The 23068-nt window shown below is 41.0% G+C and overlaps 1 protein-coding gene across 4 annotated transcripts in view; it reads left to right on the top strand.

Annotated features, from left to right (window-relative positions):
• Window positions 1-17825: 17825 nt before the first annotated feature.
• The window catches only part of pcdh19 (protocadherin 19), a 57153-nt gene continuing 51910 nt past the window's right edge, over window positions 17826-23068 (top strand). For all 4 annotated transcript variants that reach the window (XM_026330217.1, XM_026330216.1, XM_026330215.1 and 1 more), the window contains exon 1: window positions 17826-21101. In XM_026330217.1, coding sequence (XP_026186002.1) covers window positions 18955-21101 — 2147 coding nt within the window. In that variant the 5' untranslated portion in view covers window positions 17826-18954. The remainder of the gene's footprint in view (window positions 21102-23068) is intronic.

Raw genomic sequence — 23068 nt, 5'->3', positions numbered from 1 at the left:
GCTCTCTCTTTCTCTCTCATGCTTTTCCTCCCATCTCAGTCTTTTTCTTAGCTCCATCCGAACCTGAGAGCACTAAAAGACACTTGTCTCCTCATCTCTTTTCAGCGACAGAGAAAAGAAGATGACTTCTCTCTCTTGTTCTGCCCTCTTATACATATCTTAGGCACTTTTAAAAGAAGGCCTTCAGAATTTAGCAGGGCCGCTTTGTATTCAGCCAGGCCAGCTTATGGTAGGGATGAATGCAGATCAGTGCTTTTACTTGTGAAGGTTTGATACATCCAAAAGTCCCTCGTAGAAATGATTATGAATTCTAGGGGAATCTTGGGTCCTATTTGAATAGGGCGAGCTGTAGGCTGATTCCACTGCTAAGAAGAACAGAGGAGATCAGCCTTCATTGTCAGACCTGACAAGATTAAGCCGACTCAGAAGGCTGATCAAACCAAGCAAGATTTTGCATGGTGAGGCGAGAAGTGGTGGCATAGGTGGCTGCTCTGAGGTGTAAACAGAGTTCTGACATTGATGGGGACACTTCATCTCACCCTGCAGGCCAGACAGAGGCCATACACAACCCGGCCCCCCCCCCCCACCCCTCCCTTTCTTGCAGCACCACAACCACCTTGTGAGGTGACGCGATGACCATGAAATCCTTATCTCCCTCACTTCAGTACTAGCAGATCTTGCTGCACAGTGGCATGGCTACAGTAAAATAAGTGGCAGTCAGGTTTATCTGTCTGCAAAGGCATGAATCAACTGGTTCGGTTTTCATTTTCTGCAAAATTGATCATTATCTTTAACCTCATTATTCTGGTGGGCCGACTTTGTATTTGCATTTCCTGATAAATTTCCTTCACCTCAGTAGCAAACTTTTTTTGTTCTGTTAATAACTGTCTTGTGGTAATGAATGTGGTTATTAAGGGAACAGCTGTACAGAATAGTACAAAAATAAATAAGAATTTTTGCTGGAGCAGACACCCCATTTAATAGCACAACAGATAAATACATCCCATTTGAAATGTCACCTCAGGAACCCCTCACCCATCTTCAGTTATTCTGCTTTATGTGTGGTCTCTTATGACCAGCCATGCTACTTGATTATAACATTAGAAGAGTTGCCTGCTCAGCAGTCAAAAGTATTACAGCCTCCACTACTGTAACAGCCATGTGTCTTCCTCTCGACATTTTCATCTCCTATGCAAATACAGACCCAATGGAGCCAGTAATCATTCATCAGGAAACTGTCTCCAAATGGTAACTGCTTCTGTCCTGCTCATTCATTATTCATTACCATGGACGGGTCAGGCAGCAAGAGGCTCCGTTAGTACCACATACACTGTCAGCCCCATTCCACTGTTTATCTCTCTTATTTGGAGTATTGAAGGAAGGGAAAAGTCCAGTGTTAACTTACTTAACTCTCTGCTGAGTATCAAAAATTAGGCTGTGTAGCTTGGTTCACTTCTCCACCCCTGGTATTGATAAAACACCTTGCCTGCTGCTGATACTCCTGTTCATTACTGTGTTTAATGAGAAACTTCTGCATACACTGCACAAAACACACAGTGAGTGCACATTTCAGAAATAAGTGGGAAATGTATTTAGGAGAACCTGGAGGCAGACTTTCCCCACAAATATGACAAGCAATATGACATGTAAGAAACACCCACATAAATAGGCCAATATACAAACACCTCAGTAGAAATTCATTCATATCTGCAGTGTGTGATCACGTGTGGTGTTTAATTCAGATTAGACAGAAACCGCAAACATCAAGCTATCATTTTAGGCTAGCAAAGGAAGAAAATTAGCTCGCTTGGATGCAGCAGCAGCCTGTTACTGTGTCTTTCTGGTGTCTCGTCTTGATCCCCGCAGGAATTTTCTGTCTGTGTATTAATAACTACTTCAAAGCAAACTACGCTCCCCTGAATGTGTTGTGCATGCATTTAGAGGTCTATCTTCCTCTGTTATGAGCCCCTGCAGCAGACTACATGTAAACATACAGAAGGCAAATGCATGCCGACCTGCTGGCTGTAGTCTGTCACAGTGTAAGTCAACTGTCTGGCTTTTTAGTTTGATTTGCTTTCAAGCAAGAGCCTATACTTCTGATGGATGATTTCTTTGCACAGTATTTATTAAGGCTGCTGAGTAGGGTTACTTGTAATCATTCAAATGAATGGAAAAGACAATCTGTGTAATGCTATGAAACTATAGATTAGCAAAATTTAAATTTACTTTACTAATGGAACACATCCAAAAATCTTACATGCTTTGTGTCTTGAAGTTAGCTGATAAACTAAATTTATGATAGTTGACTTCTGCCCTACAGCTTGAGCAGGGTTGGGAGTTTTAGTCTTCAGCTGTAAGGGTTTTCTGAAGTTTATAAAAAGGGCCTGGATACATCCCCTCTAGTCTGTCATCATACTTAAGTGGAGCATTGTCTAGGCCCTGCAGCTTCCCCAGATAAAACTGCCAGTGGTGCAATTTCCCCAAGACCCCTCAGGGCCCATAATTCTCTTTGTAGGTTGTCTGACAATTTGCTAAGCAGTTGAGTCAGGGACAGAGTGTTCACAGAAAACATAGTTCTGCAGACAATTCTGCAAGGTTATGTGAACAGTTTAATTTTCAAATTTCATATATAGTGGTAAAAACTGAAACATCAAGCCCTCCCTTCAAGGCTGTGTGAAGCACCCAGCAGTGCAGAGACATGGAAACATGCAGGAAGTTTATAAATTGAAATAACACAACATGCCGATACTTTCAGAGAGAAGGTATTTGTTCAGTGGTGATCATCAAAAGAGAAGAAAATCCAACACATATACCGTATGAGCCTGAAGAACCAGACGGAAAAAGATGGATTTGGAGTCCCAGTCTATCTAGCACTGGGGCTTTCTGAGCAACCCAGATTTAGTGGATCACAAACATTAATCACCCTGCCAAGTGTAAAAATTGCACCAAAGGAGGGTGTTGGCTAGAATGACATACATTCACCATGCATGAGGTGCTCCAACTGATGTAGTGCTGTACATAACGATGCTCAATGTTCCCCATCCACTTGTCGTGTTGCAGACATGATTATGAGGGAAGATTTTTTTCTGGGGTGTTTTTTATCAAGCCATCTGTAATGCTGTAAAACTATCACTATGCCATTCACAAGGACACTAGTTACACAAGTATGAGAAAAGTTAAATTTATGCAAAAATCTGTGGCTCTGCCTGTAAAGAACTTTATATTTGCTGTGACGTGTATGTGTGTGTGTGTGTGTGTGTGTGTGTACAAGTGAGTATAAGGGAAGGACAGCAAGAGAAGTCATAAAATACATATTTTTTGAATTGGTACCATTACCCATGGAGGTAAAATCATATTTCCAATCTTTTTCACATTTTTCTCCTCACAGTAAACCATTCACAATCAACCTGTAATTGATTGTAAGAATGAAATTGCCCGTTACAATGTGAGATAGAATTGCTTGAGGGATGGCATGAGGGAACTAAATAACAAATGAGAGGACAGGATGAAAGACACTGCTTTAATTCACCACAACTGATTTCATAATAAAACTCGAGCCCATTTCACAGTATAGCCAATTATGTCTTCAGTGAGTTCTGCCATCACGGCTGTTGGAGTTTTATGTTATCAACTCTGTGGCATTTTCAAAACCACTGTTGTCACATATTGATGTATTTTGAAAATACCTTGACATATACAGTTATGCGAATATTACACATAATTAAACAAGTATAACTCTAATTATATTAATACCTTACATTATTATAAGTTGTCAAAACATTTTGAAGCTTTCTCCCGTTTGAAAACTTATATTTCATAGTGAGTTCCCTTGACTAATTTTGCAACGCAAAAGACATAAGAGTGCTCCAAGGTGACATGAAGTATGACTCAATTCTTCATGTGAAGGAAGTAATTAATTAGGTTGTCAAATTCAGGGAACATCCTTGCCTTCATTTTTCTTTTTAATTGGGGAATAATTTGGAATTTGGAGAGGCGGCAGATCACATGTAATTAAGATTGACACCTGTTATTTCTCTGTGTCCACACCACCCACCACCGACTACAATTTATTAACGTCCATGCCCTTCTGTAAGGTTATATGCACGCATTTCCTCAGAGCTCGCTGTGCACTCACAAGGGTCATGTCTCAATAGACAGCCACGATTGGCGTGCTGCTGGGCGCCACCCTTCAGGGCAGACCTGGATGACAGAACAAGACTGCTCTCTCGGGTTTGACTGCTCATATCCCATGTAACAGCTGTCTCTCCCACAGTGATGACTTCATTTCAACTGCAACAATCCCTCCTGGAAGAATCCTTGACGTTATTGCTCTCGTGAAATTAATATCAGCATTAACATATGTCAAGAGGTCAAATACGTGTGTCTTCACCTTTCACACAGCACACTCTGGCTATGATCAGCCCACCCTGAATTAAAGCTGCTGCTTGGATGGGGAAGGGAGATTAATTGCCCTCTACAGCCTGGTTGTACTTAATATCACCCCCTCAGAGTGTGGCTATGTGAGATTAGGTTGCATTAAGCCACTAAGCGCTTGGTGCACACACAGACAGGGAGATGTCTACGTGTGTATGCACACATATGTACAATGTAAAAAACCCACACATCTATGTGTGTACCTGCTCAAATACACACAGAATGAAGCTGAACAAAAACACATGTAAATGAATCCAACACACAAGCACACACATGCACAGATGCACGCACATACAGCTGTTAAACCAAGCACAACATGTCAATCTTCAGTCCAAAGTAATTCACCAGAGACACAGACCTGTGCTGTGTTGTCACAAGACAGAGAATCTTAATCAAACCTGAGCTCTGCCAGTCTACTGTTCACCATTTTTCACACAAAACCTAATTAAATGAGCGAGGGTGGACTGTGGGCTCATGCCTGGTATTACTCACATTTTGGCAATCAAAATCAATTTGTTACTAATTGAATTCTCAGTGACAGCTTGGTTTAAAGCAAGTCTTTAGTTAAAAGGTGGTTAAAAGGTTAAAAGTTAAAAGGTTAGGGGTTAGAATTAGGAAAGTGGTGGTTATTAATTAAGGTTCAGGTAAGTCTCCAGGAAATAAATATGAGTCCATGTAAAGTCCACACAAAGGCTAAAAACAAATGTGCTCTGTTGAAAGTAAGACTAAATAATCATTGTTTGTGTGTAGCAGATTGGGCAGCTTGAAAGGGTTAAGCATGAGTGGATTAAAACGCCGGCACACATCCGTTTCCATACTCTAATCCTCTTAGTGCCCACTCCTAATACGTTTTTATATCTTTCCTATCTCTCTCAGAGGTGAAATATCAGATTAGTTGCCAGGCTTTGACTATATCTTATTACAACCTTATCTAACACTGAGGGGTTGTGAGCTTTCAGTAAGGTGGGGGCAGCCACTGTTCTGGGCAGTGGCCTCGCTCCCTTTTGATTTGAAAATGCAGAAATAAGGGTTTAGTGTTCTTCTAGTCGTTGAGATTAGTCTCTAAAAGAGAAGAGTTGTTCATGTATCAAAGTTACAGGCTCTTTTGTTTACAATGTAATAGCAAAAATCCCATTTTTTCATCAGTGACCTGATGGTTTGACGTGAGTTAGTTTTAGTGAGGAATGGGAATTGGTCATCTGAAGGCCACTGGCAGAAAAACAAATTGCTTTGTTGACCTGTTGTGTGAAAGTTTTATATCTATTGACTGTGACTCGTATAAATCTGTTTGTGTGCACATACACACACATGCAACCCATGTAATAATCCACACCTAGTGTAAATATTGTAAACAAATAGTCAATCAACCTGAGACCTAAATTTAATTTATATACTGCCCCTAGGTGAACTAGATCTCACACTGCTAAAATCAATCACTTTCTTGCAAAAGTTAATGAAACATATGAGAACACAGCAGTTAAATCAATGAATATGTTCTCATGGAAGGCTCTCGGATGCCATACAACAGACTGTGCATATTTCACAACTATCTCATGTAGACAGGAAGAGCCACAGTATTGCCATTGACAATATATAAAACTTGCTGCAGTGATAAACTGCAGGCTGACTGCTTAAACTGGAATTTGTCAAGTAGCTTTAAACACTACGGCCAGTAATACAGCATGTGAAGTCAAGCAGTGTAATATGTCATTCACACCAAAAGTTATTAGGTGCATTTTAACCTAACAAGGTCCAGCTGGAAGAATGCCTTATCAGGTCACCTTTACAGAGAATTTAATTCCAAGCCGCAAAAGAAAGCTTATGCTGAGTCACCTTCCTATTTTGTTCTGCAGTACTTTGAATTTGGAATAGTAAACCTGACCCCCTGCCTCCAAGTGGCCACAAACCTCAGCAGGACCTTCTACAGGAATGGTAAAATATCTCACAGTTGCAGATTTAGAGGCTTTAAGTGCATGTTGCGACATTCATAGCGTGTTTGGAGAATGGGAACAGAAAACATCCTGTTCTTACTATATAGGATCATTTACATATTAATAAAAAATGCTTACACACTTTTCCAGCCCTGTAGTCACACCAAATAAATGGATTAGAAGCCTGAATTATCACTTGTTGTAAATGGTTCACATGTATTTAGTTGATAATTTACAAGTTAAACCAGATATAAACAAACTGTGTAGCTTCTAAATGAACCGAATCAAATTGTGTTAATATTGGATTGTTTTTACACTGAACTATCAACAATTATTCTTTGCTGTGACGTTGACACCGTCTTGTTGACGTTTAAACAGTTTTTAGCAAGTAGGATATCACTGTTGTCAGAAATTTTACGTTTCTCATACTTGTAATAACAGCTGTGATGCTGCTGTGGCCGATTTTTCCTCTCTCGGTTTTACACTCAATATGACATGAATGCTGCGTATAGTTGGTGCTAGAAATTGTAAGAACTAGTAGCTGTAATTGGTGGACACAAATGGTGCAGTTTGATTTTAATGCTTTAATGTTTCAGCGTCTGTGTAACTGTTGTACTGTTTCATTTTCTTGTTATTTCATTGCTGTTGCTGTTGTTGCTCCTTATGTAACAGAGGTAATTTCACAGTTTCCATTTCTTTTGCCATGACTCTGCTTCTCTTTATATTTTATATATTTAAATTGGTTTAACAACAGTCTACTAAATGCATACCCCTAACACCATAAAAGTCAACTAACAAAGCATTATGAGTCACCTTGTCACACTGATACAATGCCAAATAATGCACCTTTGACTCATATGCTCAGTCTGCAGTACTCATATACAGTGCCTGCAATGCAGTGTACTTTCATATCAGCATAGAGAAGGACCAGTTAATCCACTGGGTTATGATAGTGAAAGTCGCTCTTTATCCACCTTAAGATGATCCTGCTTTTGCAGTCTGTGCAGCCCAGATATTGGTCAGGAGCCGAGTAGAGGAAAAGTATGCGCTAAATGTACATCATGAGGTCTGCAAAAGGCCACAATGGCTCACCCACAATCAGTGTGGGGTTGTTCCACCTTTGTGATCACTAGGGGACACAGCAGAGGAGGAGCCAGGTTGCACTGCTGACAGCACTATAAACACATATTGATGGGGAGGTTTAATAGTGTAGCAGCAAGAGCAGCTGGAAGAAGCTGTTTCTAGCCTCTCTCTTGTTTCACTAGACCTAATAAGTTGGCCAATGGTAGGAAAAACAGTCCATACGTGAGAGTTGCTGAGTGCATAATTTAAAGGTTTTGAGCACTGGTAGCATTATGAAGGAATGTTTTCATGAATGGACCCATGTTTTATTGGCATCATACAAGTACATTATGCATAATACACATTCTTAAATTATTCTTCTGGTTAACACCTGGCAGTGGTAATAACATAGCTATGCATCAAAGGGAAGGAAGAAGAAGAGTGCAGTCTAGTAAATTAGGGTGTAAAAAATGTTCATTCAAAAAAACAAGAAAAAGGTTTAGTAGGAAATGATGATTCATTGTTAGGCAGCAAGGATACACATTGTGTGGTTTAGTGAATAACCTTAAATGTTTACAGGTGTCATTTGTCAAACAGTCTCTTTGCAGGACATGTTTTTCTACTGTGTGATAAAATCCATCAACCATTAGAGACAGTAAACAGAAGAGGAAGAGCCAGAAAATGGGACACTGCTGCCCAAACCATATGAAAAATCACATTTCTTAAATTTAGATTTCCACTGTCACTGCTCGGGTTTGAGTGAGTTTCACCTTCAGTTCTGCCATTCAGGGTTCACTTCCACAGTGCACTGATCCACAACTACATCTTGGAAAACATCCAAGGAGCAAGAAGAAAACTGTTTAGTAGTGATTCCAGAGATGTCCCACTAGTTAGACAACTGCTGACATCATCTGCATCCCTTGACTTGCAGTTTATAGCTCTCTAAATTTAAATACATGTTTGGTTTAAAAATGAAGGAGAAGGAAAAACCCAGGTGGAATACAAATAGCTTGTCTTTACAACCAAATCATGAAGCGATTTCAAGGGAAGCAGGGCACATGACTGTGGACATCTCTCTTGCTATCTTTGCCTTTCTCACTTTCTCTGTGTCTCTGTCTCTGGTTGCAGCATGAGGCTGGTTATGGCGAAATTATCCATGAATGAAACAACTGTTGACACAAAGAGAATTATTTTTTTGCCCTTGCACCATTTTACAGGCAGTGGATTATGAAATCCTGTGATCCATCCTGAGTCCTCAGGTCTCTGTAAACATTAGCTGACACATGGGTGAAAGGAATCCCCATAGCCTCAGGGCCAAATTGCTTCCTGCCAAAATAAGCATCACCACCTCACTACCTAGTAGGAGAGATAATGAAACCAGGAGGTGCCAGAAAGACCAATTAAATATTCTGGTATTAAGGACCTTATCGTGCCTTGAGGGTATATGGAATACAAGTGTAACTGAAGGAATATGTGACAGAAACAGAAATAGAAAGTGATATAGAATTTAACATTTATGTGCAGTGCAAAAGTGAAAATAATATGATGTAGTATTGCTGCAAAACCTGTTTGGGTGTATGTTGACATGGAGTGGTGGGTCAATAAAGTGTGTGGCTTTGAAACAGAAGGGTACTGTTTGCGTTTGCAGTCCTACTGAATTCATTCTTTTGTTGTTTGTTTTTAATCATAACTGCAAATTATCCCTAATCGTGTCTTCCCTTACCTATGACCATGACGTAGGTTGGAAAATGGATCCACAAAAATTTTCAAAAATATATCCACTTCAATTCAAATGCATGCAGAGGTCAACCAATCTGATTTAATACCTGAATTACCTCACAGATCATTTGTGCATGTACTGTATGATATCACATCTCAAATGAGCACTGGCCTCACTGTGTAACCTGCATGCAACTGAACAGTATAGATATAAAACACACATTTTAAATACATTTCCTACTTGATTACCAAAAGATAATGTGATTGGGAATTTATTTTGCCATGACCTTAAGCTTATAGTTAGAACATGAGAGAAATACCTGATTTTAATGTGTCGTACTTTGGCAATGTGAATACTAAACACTCTCGGAGCTAGAGAACAGTTTTTCCTCTGTGTGTGTGTGTGTGTGTGTGTGTGTGTGTGTGTGTGTGTGTGTGTGTGTGTGCGCACGCGTGCGTGTGTGCGTGCGTGCGTGTGCGTGTGTGTGCTGTAACTGTCCCCATCTGCTCTGAACACTATCATGGAGGCTGAAGTCATGAAGCTATGACTTACTAGATTTGCTACAGGCAAACTACAAGCATGCTGTCAGCTGTTTTCAAAAAAATATATTGCTATATTGAATTTAGTGTCAAAATGTATTGATTGAAGTTAACCTTCTGCACCTTTAATGACCTGATGTTTACAGCACTGGAGCATCAACTTGTGTCCGTTTGTCACCAGTCCTAACACCCAGAGGAAGTGAAGAAAAGACCAGAAGGCCTTGTCCCTCTGACCTGGGCTTGATTCCATTGGGCTTGAGTAAGGACGAGTAGCACTAATGTGTTTATTTTGAAATGCTGAGAACCTCCAACACTCCATGGATCAGCAATCAGTGTATGACGCGAAAATACAATCCGCTTACCCTAGACCACTCCGTACTGGATGCACAATTAGTGTATACTAAACAGAATGATATGCCTACCTTTCATGTGCCATTTCCTTAATCCCACATTGCACAGAAGGATACGAGTCTCCCAAGGAAATCAATCCTCCTGTATCTCTGCGTTTTCTTACTCAGAGATCTGCAAAAGGAACTGCCACCTTGCTGTTGCACCTTACATCACCTTTAACGCCAAAGGCTTTGAAGACAGCTAATTTCCATACTAATTTCTTTCTTTTCTCCCTCCTCTCACCCTAATTCCAGACCAGACACGAGGCGAGAAGACATGTGTCGCTTGATCTAATGGCGGAAGACTAATTGCATTCTGGGATACATGCCTGGAATTCAGAATGTTCAACAAAAAAGCATGTTGTGCAAGCAGACCACATTCAACATCGGGACAATTAATAACCCTCCTTCAGGGGAGAAAATTTGGACTGTCCAGCCTCCCAGAAGACTGCACTGCTGCCTTTATTGATATCTGTGGCCAAATAGAGACAGGTCTGCCATCCCCAGGCAGTGCGACTCCACTGGGGCTCCACTGTGACTGGACTGTTATGAGGCCAACTTAGCCAGCCTGCTCCAATCATAGGAGCACAAACAAGCCCCTAACCATACTGAATGCTAAGCCAGATCAGTCTCGGGGGTGGTTTGTCAGGTTTTGCACGGATAACATAGCATGAGATTATTTTTTCTCTGTGTGTATCTCTCTCTCTCACTCATTCTCACTGTCTCTCTCCCTCTATGTGTCTGTTGTTTAGAATTCACATCTCTCTGAGGAGAAGAATGCCTTTTCGGCACATGCTGACACACACATGCTCACATACATGCATAGCAGCATAGACACAAATACGCCTGTGTGCTTACACCCACACACACTCTCACTACCCATCTCTCATCGACACAAAGCATTTGAAGCCTCCATTTATATGGTTCAGATGTGGTTCAGCAGTGAAATTAAGATGAGGTGTTGACAAGCTAATGTTGAAATAACAAGGCCTACTAATTGGTGGTCAGCCTTATGGAGCCTATGCCATCAGTGTTGCTGGAGCCCAGTATTAAGTTGATGAAGTGTAACATTTTAAACTGGCACGATCATAGGGCAAAGTCCTCATTACCATGAATGCACTGGTGGCACATTATGAAAAGCCATAAACATGAGATCCCGTTCATGGTGCTGCATCTATCACACAGACAACATATGGGTGCCCACAGGGGTGGCTGTGTTTGCCTGCCTGGGGTTTGCTAACAGTGTCATGGCCAGTGTAATATGAAATGTTCTCAACAAAGCCTAATTTTTCATCAGCAGGAAGTTAACATTTGTTAGGGTGAAACTCTAACACTTTTAATGGTGTCACTACATTTTTTGGGCTTAATTGGAAATGGGGGTAGCTCTTTTGCTTCGCCTGTTTGGGAGAAGCGAAAGAGGAAGTGGCGAGCACAGAGGATGAGGGGTGTGTGTGTTGTTTGGAGGAACGTTATCCTCTGAATATAACCTCATTCTCTCATTTTACAGTACACAGCCCGGTCAGGCTAGTCAGGATTTAGAGTATTACCACGGCTAAATCAGCCACATCCAGTGGAAAAAAACTGGATATTAGATTAGATATACAGATTAGAGAGGGAATATAAACTCTAACAATATGCTTTCCTCCCACTGGTTCCCCAGGTTATGAATGTAAAGATCAACAAACACATTCAGTTAAAAGTGACATATGTCAACAACTTTTAAATACATGGCCAAGAAAGCACTGATCCAAAAACACAGCGAGAAGTAGTGACCGTGGTGTCTCCATTTGCTGCTTCACTCTGAGGGGGTGAAAGAGGTACACAGCCGCACTAATTTGTCTTGACGAGAAAACAGCTGTAAACACCCCCAAGGGGGGAGGGGGCGACGAGATAAGCACCGTGTTGTGGAGATGGTATCAGATGGCAACAATGTCCCACCCAGGCACCACACTACATTTTCAGGTGTTCTATCCACCATGTCGTGCCTATTAATCAGAGCTGACATTGAATAAACACAGCATCACATAGTTAATTGACCGTATGCCAGGTGAACGGAAACTTGTGTGTTCACAGATTCATTCTATTGTCTTTTCAGAGCTCTGGGATTATGTGGCTTTTTTGTTTAGTTCCTTTAACAGCCCCGGCCTCCTGACAAAGAAATCTGATTTTGCACACCGGGGTAATCAGATCAAAATGAAATCTCTGGCACGGTATTGTGACCGTGATTACACCTATTATGATTCATGTTATGGAAACGGGAAAGGAATGTTAAATATTATGGTTTAACAGTCAAGCATTCAAAAAACATGCAGCTGCAAAATCTATAATCAATGTAGCAGAATTGGACCAAAACACCCGGACTCAAAAAATATTTTTTACCAGCATGGGTTGCCTGAAGCATTCATAGCTACTGCACAATGTTTGATTTCCCAATTCAGGAATGCTGTTCAGAGTTCACTCTGTTTAAGGAGAAAATAAAATGTGGTAAAAGGAGCACTTATTTGATTTGGAAGAAATTATATAAACAGCAAATGTCAAGAATGATGTGAGGATCCAAACAATCTCTGAAGCAAAGAAAAGATCAATGATCAACCAACATTTTTTTATTATGGCCTGTACTGTAGAGCTTTTATCATTAGCTGAATTTATCATTTGGTCATTAATAATGGTTTTCTGCCTTTTATTCTATAGATTAAATAAACTGTTTTGCAGAGCAATATTACACTACATTTATTTCACAGTCAAAATAAGTCATGAAAAGAAAAAAAATATGATTGAACAAATTGTCATGGCAATATTTTTCATACACAAAACTTTTTCAGCCCATTTTGAAAATCAGCAAATTACACAAGCATCATTGCAAATAATGTAAAATAAAATAATCTAAAACAGTAATTCTACTTTGATGAGCATACTTTACCAAATAGGCATTTAAAGTTTAAATTGCTATTTGTTATCCATACACTCTAAAGGAAACAGCAATAGAATATTTGGCTCTAAATGTGAGAGGACTGTACACAAATTCTGTTAATTGCCATATAACAGCATAAATAGCTAAACTAATTATGCGCAAATAGAACAAGGTTTTCTTAAACATGTTTCATTTCAGAAGCAAATGGGTCATTGGGTTACTAATTATTAATTGTTCAAATATCAACAAACTGCATATTAAATCAGTGTAGCTTTTGATGATCAGGAGCCCCACCGACCATGCAACTTCAAACAGCCGCATTTGACAAGTCCTTCATTTGCATCTCCACTGTTACAAGGGCCACATCAGTTCAAGTCCAAGATCATCTGCGTGTAGTTCCTGTTTGTGTCAGGTAAAACCAGGAGATGTCATTAATTTCATTCAACCTGAGAGAGGATATTTAGCAAAACATTTCACTAGAACACATCAAATGAAAAATATGAAAATCAAAAGCAGGGGAAGCATTTATGCCCAACAAGGGCATCTTCATAGGCATGTAAAAAAAAAAAGGTAAAGTTTTGTTCTATGGTAACACTCGAACAGATAAAAGAAGAAAGCACAGCACCCAGAATTGGCATGTACACAATACTGCCACTTTATTTCCACTCATGGATACACCGAGAAGTGACAGGGAGGGAAAGAAATGGCATTGAGTGGTATTAACACTGACTGAGTGACACAAAGCCAGGCTGTACCCACTGTACCCTTCCTTTTTCAACTCAACCTTGGGGTCCCAGATGAGTGCTTCGGGGAAATTAGGATTAAAAACAGGATTTAATTAAAAGTAGCACAACATCACAACAAAAATAGTTGGTGAACAGCAGAAAAAAACCCCAAAACATTTTGCTGTTGTATTGTGCTTGTAGCCATGTTGGTGAACACAGGAGATGACTCTCAGATGGATGGTGGGAGTTGATACTAATTGATGTATCATGGACAGGCACAGTGTGGAATGAAGTGGAGGGCGTATCGTCATTGACGAGAGGCCCATAGATTAAGCCTGTCAGTTCCCCTTCCTTTCTATGCCTCTGGCAAGGGGTGCTTGGGAGGAATCAATTTTTTTGAGAAGCTGTATGGATGAGGACCATAATAATAACGTCATCTTTAGCCCCAGCCAAAATAAGCGTAGCCATCTTGCCCATTCAGAATCAATGTGCCGCTGTCTGTCTCTGCTGTCTTGAGCTAGCTTCTCTAAGTCTGTGTCTGTGCATGGGCCAAATTCCAGTGCTGGGCAGGACATGGGGGTGATAATGCCAGCATCTGTCAGAGGAGCTTAGATATTCCTTTCCAAGCAAGCAGCAGGGACAGACTACAGACGTGTGCCGTTCCTTGGCAGCAGAGAAAAAACTGATATGAAATAAAATCAGTGATTCTCTGTGTACTTTCAACTGCACTGGTTCAAGCTTTCCACCACAAACGCTTCAAATATGCTCAAAACCGGTGTGAGGTTGTGAAATTCCCATGGACTTAAATAGCCTAGCTCTGCCTTCTGTCTTCAAGTTTAAGAAAAAAACCTCTTTGCACAGCCCTAAAGCACAGAGAGTACAATGCTACGCATATGTCAGAAAATACATCTAGAAGTGGATATCTTCACAGTAAATGAAGAAATAATCATATTTTGGTTGTAAGATTGGATCCTTATTTTAAACTATAAACCTGTGTAGACGCATAGTAAAGAATCACAATAACATGTCATTGCAGTTTACTGTGTTTGAAATTCTAATCTTTTGCTATTCCAACATCCATCTGACCTCAACGTCAGATGGATGAGGTCACAGTTCTGTGATTCTGACAGTGCTGTTGAATGCCCCAACAACGCTGCAATGAACATTAGCTTTCACTTTCTTTTTAATGTACAATGTCCTGATTTTTAGGCAAGTACTTAATGCTTTGCCACCATCTACTTTGAGTTAGATACAGTGATGAAAACATAGAAATGAGGGAAGAAAATAGTGGTCAGCAGCTTGATTGACTGACAGCTAAATGAATCAGCAGACAGAAACATATTCATATTCATGTTACATTTATTCATATCATACTCTCACATTCCTGCTTATATTTCACCACCAAAATGTCTGTGAAAACAAACAGTGATGCTAAACAATCTGTGTTCTTCATCAAGATAGGCCACCATTTGTTTAGTTAACTTTATCATAATCCCCACTGTTTGAGGCAAAGCTGTTGTCTTTTTTCACATTGCACCTGATAGCAATCCAAATGGGACTGTAGTGCATGTAGAAAATTACTTGTCTGTCTCTTATATTCTCACAAATATCAGTTAACAATAAAAGCACATACGCACATTTTACTGCATATTGTTCAGTACTTTAAGTGACACTGTCAGGGAGAACTTGCACTTGTTCATCTTTCTATGGCGGTTGCAATGTAAGGCTCTGTAACATCGTCTCAGACTGATAAAAAATACGAAACCTACTCCACGCTATGTTGTACATGCGGTCATCAGAAAGCCCCAAGGAAAAGACAGTCCCCTGCCAGTGCCTGCGGTTGTTTAACTGACTGACATTAAGTATTTATGAGCTTAAATATTCTTCTGGTGCGCCTCTTATGCGATTGCGTCATATCTTGAGAAGTGTTATGGAAGAGCAAACAAGTTGTTTTGTTGATACTTACATATTTGTCAAGATGTAATTACATTATGCAAGAGAAGAGAAAATATTTTCACTACAATATCACACAGCACACATTTAATGATGCTTCTTTTAGGAGATTCATCTTTCTCCTTTACTACAGTGTATTCAGGGATGGTGGTGAGTAAATCTAACATTTTAAGGCTAATTATATGCTTTGTAAGCTGAAAGATATAGTCACAAAAGTGTTTATATACATATATTCTGAATAATATAAACATTCTTGTGTCAGCAATGTTTCATCAAGTGCCCTAAAACCGCCGCAGTGAGGCTGCTCCTCTTGATCCTCCTCTGTTTACTGGATTGGCACACTTAGGTTTTTGTAATGAGTGTAAATATAAATAAATGACGTTAATTACACGCTCATATTGCACAACAGTGACCTTATTCTCCTTTCCATATGCAGTTCAACCACCGCCTTTTGATTGATTGGATATAGCTCAGAACTCATTCACCTCTTGGACAGCATATTAATTGTGGTCAAACTGCCGACTTCTATTCCAATATAAAGAGGAAATTGATTTGCCAGCGCGTTTCATTGTTATTCTTGTGGCACGCTGTTGTTTTTCATTGGGGTGAAAGAGTCTGGGGGTAAAATGGACAAGCAGGAGAAGCAGAATCGAGATGCGACTGCGGACGCTAGGTGTCACCCTTGTGACTTTGAAACCGGCCTGCGCTCCACGGGATGTGATGGCGGCTGAGCGCGCCGGGTAGAGACAAGCAGGTAGTCTGGCTGCATGGGAGGAGGAGGCTGTGTGCGTGTGCGTTTTGGTGCGCGCCACCGGCCGCGAGCGAGTGTCGCTTCTATGCTGAATGAGAAGAGTGAGATCTCAGGGAGAGAGAAGACTCAACAGTATGTGCAGGGCTATACAGGAACTTTATTCACAGCTTTTTTTTTTTTTTCTTTCTGTGGCACAGCAGTTTTCATACTTGTGTTGGCTGATGTGTGACAGCAGCGGACTGTACACATCATAAGGATCCTCAGTATGATGCCCGCCTGGATTACATGGGGATAAAGGAAAAGGGACGCGGTGAATAATGGTTAAAATGGATTTGTTGATGCCTCTTTTATGATGATTAGCGACACACTGGAGGTCTCAGTCCACCCACCTCATTATTAACCTTTAGAACTGTGGACTCTTCAGCTGACAAACACGAACAGTTTAATAGCAGTGAAGACAGCTTATTATTTATTCATAAGAAAAAACATTTTTCTATTATAGGCTGACGTCTACTGATCAGGAGTTTATTCAGAGCTACTGGGTGTAAAATCCAGCTCATTGACAGTACACAGGCTAGTGGTTGCGATCCTTACACCACTACAAGCAACTAAACAACATAATCATAATAAACACGTGAATATATCGACTCCCAGTGTGTGTCGTGTTATTGACGAGGGGGCTCAATAGCAATATTTAACCGGAAAACCTTTAGAAAAGCGCTGGTGGGAATTGCCCATAATTCAGACGTAGAAAAAGGAAAGAGAGCCACGTTAGAGTGTAAATGATACAGTGTGTGCGGCTGCAGCGGCTGCATTGATCAACAGGCCCACGCTTGACTTTAAAATATGCAGTGTAAGGTTGTGGGAAAAGCTATTTGGATTTAGAGTGATGTTACCTGCGCTGGCACAGGGGCTGCCTCACTTTGACATGCCACTGAGGCTCACACTGATCCTTGTTAAGTCCACAGATAACACTCAGGATCCCCACTGACGAGATGTGTGTTTTAAATAGGACTTTTTACATCGAATTGGTCACTGTAGCAGAAGAGAAAAACAAGGATAAATCTCTGGGAAGTTGCCCTAAGCATCCCTTCTCTGCCTCTGCTGGGGAAAATGACTCTAGTCTTTTTTTCTGTTGCACCCATGGGAGCCCTATGTAAGACCCCCATGGGTCCCTAGACCCTAGTCTTTGAACCGCGGATCTAACGATCATCTAATACACAGCCTCATGTTTCAACTTGTACGCTATAATTGCCCGTTGAGTCGTCCATCTGTAGGAGAACAGGTAGTTGGCCCTGTTTCATTGCTGTACTTTGCCCCACCCACCAGCAGCTCCAGCCCTCCTGTGTAACCCCTGATTGGCTGAAGGGATTGCGGGTCCTGAGACTGAGCGCTGGGCTCGGAGCTGCGCATCCGCCAGTGTGCACCAGTGAAGCGAGAGGACCGCTTGTTGGAGTCAACTAGACAGCCTACTGGCAACGAGTGGTGATTTCTTTTTTTTTTTCTGCCTCAGCCAGGCTGGATATAGGCTACCGTGCTCCTACTTTGCTGCAGCCCAATATGAAACGCGTTTTGTACTTACAGTCCAGGCTGTTGTTTCGTTTCATCCCGCGGGCTTTTGCCTACAGTTTCAACGGATTTTTCTCTTACATGGACTAATTATCTGGATATGTGCAGTTGTTTCCAAGTGAGATACGAGGAAATTAATTAGTAAGTAAACGCTTCAAGACTTTCGGAGGGGACGAAAGACTAAATCTGCTGGAAATAACAAGGTAATCGGGACTTCAGTGATGTGATGAGACATTCCTCCAATTGCACCCTTGTTCTTTAGGCAAACATATCCGGACTTAAGCTGTTGAATAATTTTGTGACTGCAGATCCTTTTAGTTTTTTCCATCAGGTGTGCAGTTTGAAAGCCTGTATCTGCCTGAAGAGGAAATGTTATCACTGCCTTAATATATACCACAGAGCAAGATGTTTAGGCAAAACCCGACTTAAATATCAGCTGGCGTCAAGGCAGAGAATTGAACACGGACTCCTGAACCCCATTACTTCATCTGCACGGAAGATTTCATATTTTAGTAGACTTCACGGGAATTTTCATTTTGTGTCTATGCAGTCCGAGTATTTCTCCTTCTCTCAGCTCACTTGAAAATGAACAGTTCATCACATGAGTCGTGTGTTAAGACCAGTTTGCCGCTTGATAAGAGCTGCACGGATTTACACGATAACTGAGTGCTGTGAGAAGATTCAGCATGTTTTCACAAATCTGCCGTCCCCAATGTTCCGTCCGCTGCAGTAGACCGGAGAATGTGCTCTGCCTGAGAAGAGTCAAATAGGCTGAGGCACTTGTTAGAATCCGAGCTTTCACACCATGATATAATTTGCATACACAAGAGCTATTCGTCAGACAAACGCTTTTCTGGACATTTGAGTGAGATGATTCATTTGGAACATTTTTGCTGTTTTCTCTGACGAGCATTGTTGTGCGTAAATATCAAGGTTTTTATTAGGCAGAGAAAAAAACTCAACAGGTACAATGCAAACCAAGGAAATGGAATTAATACAATTATTTGCTGTATTCCTCTTATTCTGGGTCGGTGCTGAGGCTGTTATAAACCTAAAATATGGAATAAACGAGGAGATGAAGCCCGGGTCAGTGATTGGAAACGTGACAAAGGACGCACTAAAGCAAGGATTTCAGATTGCACCGCAGCCCCCATACTTAAGGGTTATTTCCAATTCAGAACCACGATGGGTGGAACTGAGTCCAGCCGGAATCCTTACAACCCAAATGAAAATAGATCGGGATGTAGTTTGTCGACAGAATCCAAAGTGCATTATTTCACTAGAAGTGATGTCAAACTCTATGGAGATCTGTGTCATCAAAGTTGAAATAGAGGATTTGAACGACAACGCACCCAGATTCCCAACGAGCCACATTGACATTGAAATTTCTGAGAATGCCGCCCCTGGTACCAGATTTCCCCTAGAGGGGGCAAGCGATCCGGACTCGGGTGTCTTTGGAGTGCAATCATATTCCATCACCCCAAATGAGCTTTTCGGACTAGAAATAAAGACAAGAGGGGATGGGTCCAAAATCGCTGAGCTTGTTGTGCAAAAATCATTAGACAGAGAGACACAGTCCCACTATACATATGAAATCAGCGCAGAAGATGGAGGAGACCCTCCAAAGATAGGCGCGGTCCAGTTAAACATAAAGGTAATTGATTCTAATGACAACAACCCTGTTTTTGACGAGCCGGTGTATACCGTCAATGTGATGGAGAATTCCCCCATCAACACATTAGTCATAGACTTGAATGCAACGGATCCTGACGAGGGCACAAATGGAGAGGTTGTATATTCCTTCAATAGTTACGTCACTGAGAAAACGAGGGATGCGTTTAAAATTGACCCCAGAACCGGGATCATCACTGTCAACGGTGTTTTGGATTATGAAACAACGCAGATATATGAGATCGACGTCCAAGCCAAAGATTTAGGTCCCAACTCTATTCCAGCCCACTGCAAAGTCACAGTGAATGTGATGGATACGAACGACAACCCACCTGTCATCAGTTTACTCTCACTGAACACAGAGATGGTGGAAGTTAGTGAAAACGCGCAGCGAGGATATGTCATTGCGCTAGTGAGGGTGTCAGATAAGGATTCTGGGGCAAACGGAAAAGTGCAGTGCAGACTGCAGGGTAATGTCCCGTTCAGACTGCAAGAATACGAAAGCTTCTCTACTATACTTGTTGACGGCAGGCTGGACAGAGAGCAAAAGGACACATACAACCTGACTATCCAAGCGGAGGACAGTGGCATCCCTCCTTTACGCGCCACAAAATCCCTGGTAGTCAAAGTCACAGATGAAAATGACAACCCTCCCCACTTCCTCAAACCACACTATCAAGAGATGGTGATGGAAAACAACCTCCCTGGCTCATGTCTGCTAGCAGTATCAGCAGAAGACCCAGACCTGGGTATGAATGGCACAGTTTCCTATTCTATAGTCCCTGGTGAGATTAAGCACATGGATGTAAACACATATGTCAGCATAAACCCATCAGGTCGCATTTACTCCATGAGATCATTTGACCATGAATACACCAGGACCTTTGATTTCAAAGTTTTGGCCAGAGACAATGGTAATCCCTCTTTATCGAGTAATGCCACAGTGCGTATTGTGGTTTTGGACGTAAATGACAACACACCTGTTATGACAAACCCTCCTTTAGTTAATGGCACAGCAGAGGTTTCCATCCCAAGAAATGCTGGGGTGGGATACATGGTGACCCAGGTGAAAGCAGATGACTATGATGAGGGGGAGAACGGGCGGCTGACTTACACCATATCAGAGGGGGACAGGGCTTTCTTTGAAATTGACCAGGTGAACGGAGAGGTGCGCTCCACCAGGATGTTTGGAGAAAATGCCAAATCCACCTACGAGATCACAGTGGTGGCAAGGGACCACGGCAAGCCCTCCCTCTCTGCCTCGGCCTACATCGTGGTGTACCTCTCACCAGACCTGAACGCACAGGAGCCTATTGGACCTGTCAACCTGTCTCTCATCTTCATCATCGCCCTGGGCTCTATTGCAGCTATCCTGTTTGTCACCATGATTTTTGTGGCGGTTAAGTGCAAGAGGGATAACAAGGAGATCCGGACATACAACTGCAGGTACTGACTAAATCTCGTGTGCGTGTGTGTTGGTGTGTGTGCATATGAGATAAAGGAAGACGGGGCGCCTGTCTGTGTGTTTGTCCGCGATCGTGCCTGAAACTGCGAGATCTCAGTGCATTGCTTTTGTCATGCAGCATGCAGAGGCCTGAATGTGAGGACTGCAGATTTGGTTACACAGCTGAAACTGAGGTAGACCGAAATGAACACACTGTGTTAGGACAATGTGATTGATTGATTTAATTCTTTCATTGTGACCAATTCACTCATAAATATGACGGTTCCACTGTCATGTCCAATTTGCAGCTGGGTTGATGGGCAGTTAACGTCCCACTTGTTTAATAGCAGTACAAGACTTTTAGTATTTAAAGTCCACTATGGCTGACTGGCTGTTATTAGCTTGAAACCTGTGTGATTATGGACAATCTTCCATTATCATCCAGATTTACCTCTGCTTTCTTTTGCACCAAGGAATATCATCTGAACTAACTAATAAAACACAATAATATGAAATAATATTAATACTCAAAAATATTGCTGTTTCTACTTTATAAAGGCATGTAAGGCACATTACATTCATTCACTACCCATTTTCCTGAGAAGGAGCAGATTATTATTTTCTAGAACTTGCATATTGAACCGTTTTGTAGACCCAGTGTTGTTCATCAATCTGAACATCAACACTTTGATTTCCCTGTGCTATATTACTGCTATAAATTTACATATAGATTGGATTTGAGAATTTAACCAGAAGCTATAACAATACGTTTCTCCAAACATAATTTTGTTGATTTGAAGTTAAGTTAGGACATTTTAAGCATGCTGTCATGAAAAATATCTAAAATGCCTAATATCCTTTTTTTTTCTCAGTATACATTATAAAATGTGGTTATTTGTTCAATGTAATGTTTTGCTGAAATGATCGCCACATTCCTGGATATGAAAATTAAATCTGGTTGTCTTTTTTATAGCTCTGAGGAAAATCCTGTCACAAAGCATAGGCCTAAGTATTCTTGTTTCAAGAGTGACATTACCTCCAGATTGTTAACCAGAGGAGCTCTCTCCTCCTCTTAGGAGAAACTTAAACTTCAGTGTTTTTACTTAAGCCTGATTTAAAACAAAGAAACAAGCGTGCAGACATCTTAATTCAAACATTTACATTTTACAGTATTGTATGTTTAATATCCCTTATACATTTTTTTTTTCAGTGCATAACGAATGATAGACAACAACAAATTCAAAATCCAAAACTGCTGTCAGTACTTTGCTCTCCTAGTCTGAGCCACTCTCCATGCTGGGTGCTTTAATCAGCATTGATATGCTCTGTTTCTGAGTCGCCACCTCAACTACGAGGAGCAGTTATCTCCAATTTATTGCTTGTCCTCTGTCAGTCTGTCTGACTCTGAAGATTTCCCAGATTTCAATTTGGGCACAGAGTAGAGAGACAACATGTTAAAATGATAAATGAAAAAGAGATGGAATATTTTCTACATTCACAGTTGCCCATTTTCTTTCCTCTGAATCAAGGGGGAGCAGAATGAGGGTGGGAGCTGTTTTCAAGATGCAATCTAAAAGAAAAATGAAAAAGACAAACTACAATAGTGCCTTTTAGCCAGTGTGATTTTAGAAGCGACAGAAGATTAGAGCTGCATTTTAGTGAGGAACAGAGGCCAGTGTTGAGCTAGTGTAGTAGAGACGCTCGACACGAGGCAGAAACAGAGACATTCCAGATATTGCAATTTCATGGGCAACTATAGTTTGGTTGTGGGTTTTAATGGGAAATAAACCATATGCTCTCAGCTGTAAGGTTAAAAAAAGGCCTCGTCCAGCATTTGAAATGATGCAGATGGTAAAAAACATCACAAATTTTATTGAATATATCTAGTGAAGTTTGTAGTCATCACTATAGACTAGAGAGCATCTGTTCTTATCTGGAAAACTGCAAGGCTATGCAAAGAATGGATGTT

Source organism: Mastacembelus armatus, chromosome 10, assembly GCF_900324485.2.
Source record: "Mastacembelus armatus chromosome 10, fMasArm1.2, whole genome shotgun sequence".
In the NCBI taxonomy this organism is placed as follows: domain Eukaryota; kingdom Metazoa; phylum Chordata; class Actinopteri; order Synbranchiformes; family Mastacembelidae; genus Mastacembelus; species Mastacembelus armatus.
Note: the sequence above shows the minus strand (reverse complement) of the source record. Positions and strands in the feature narration are given on the sequence as shown.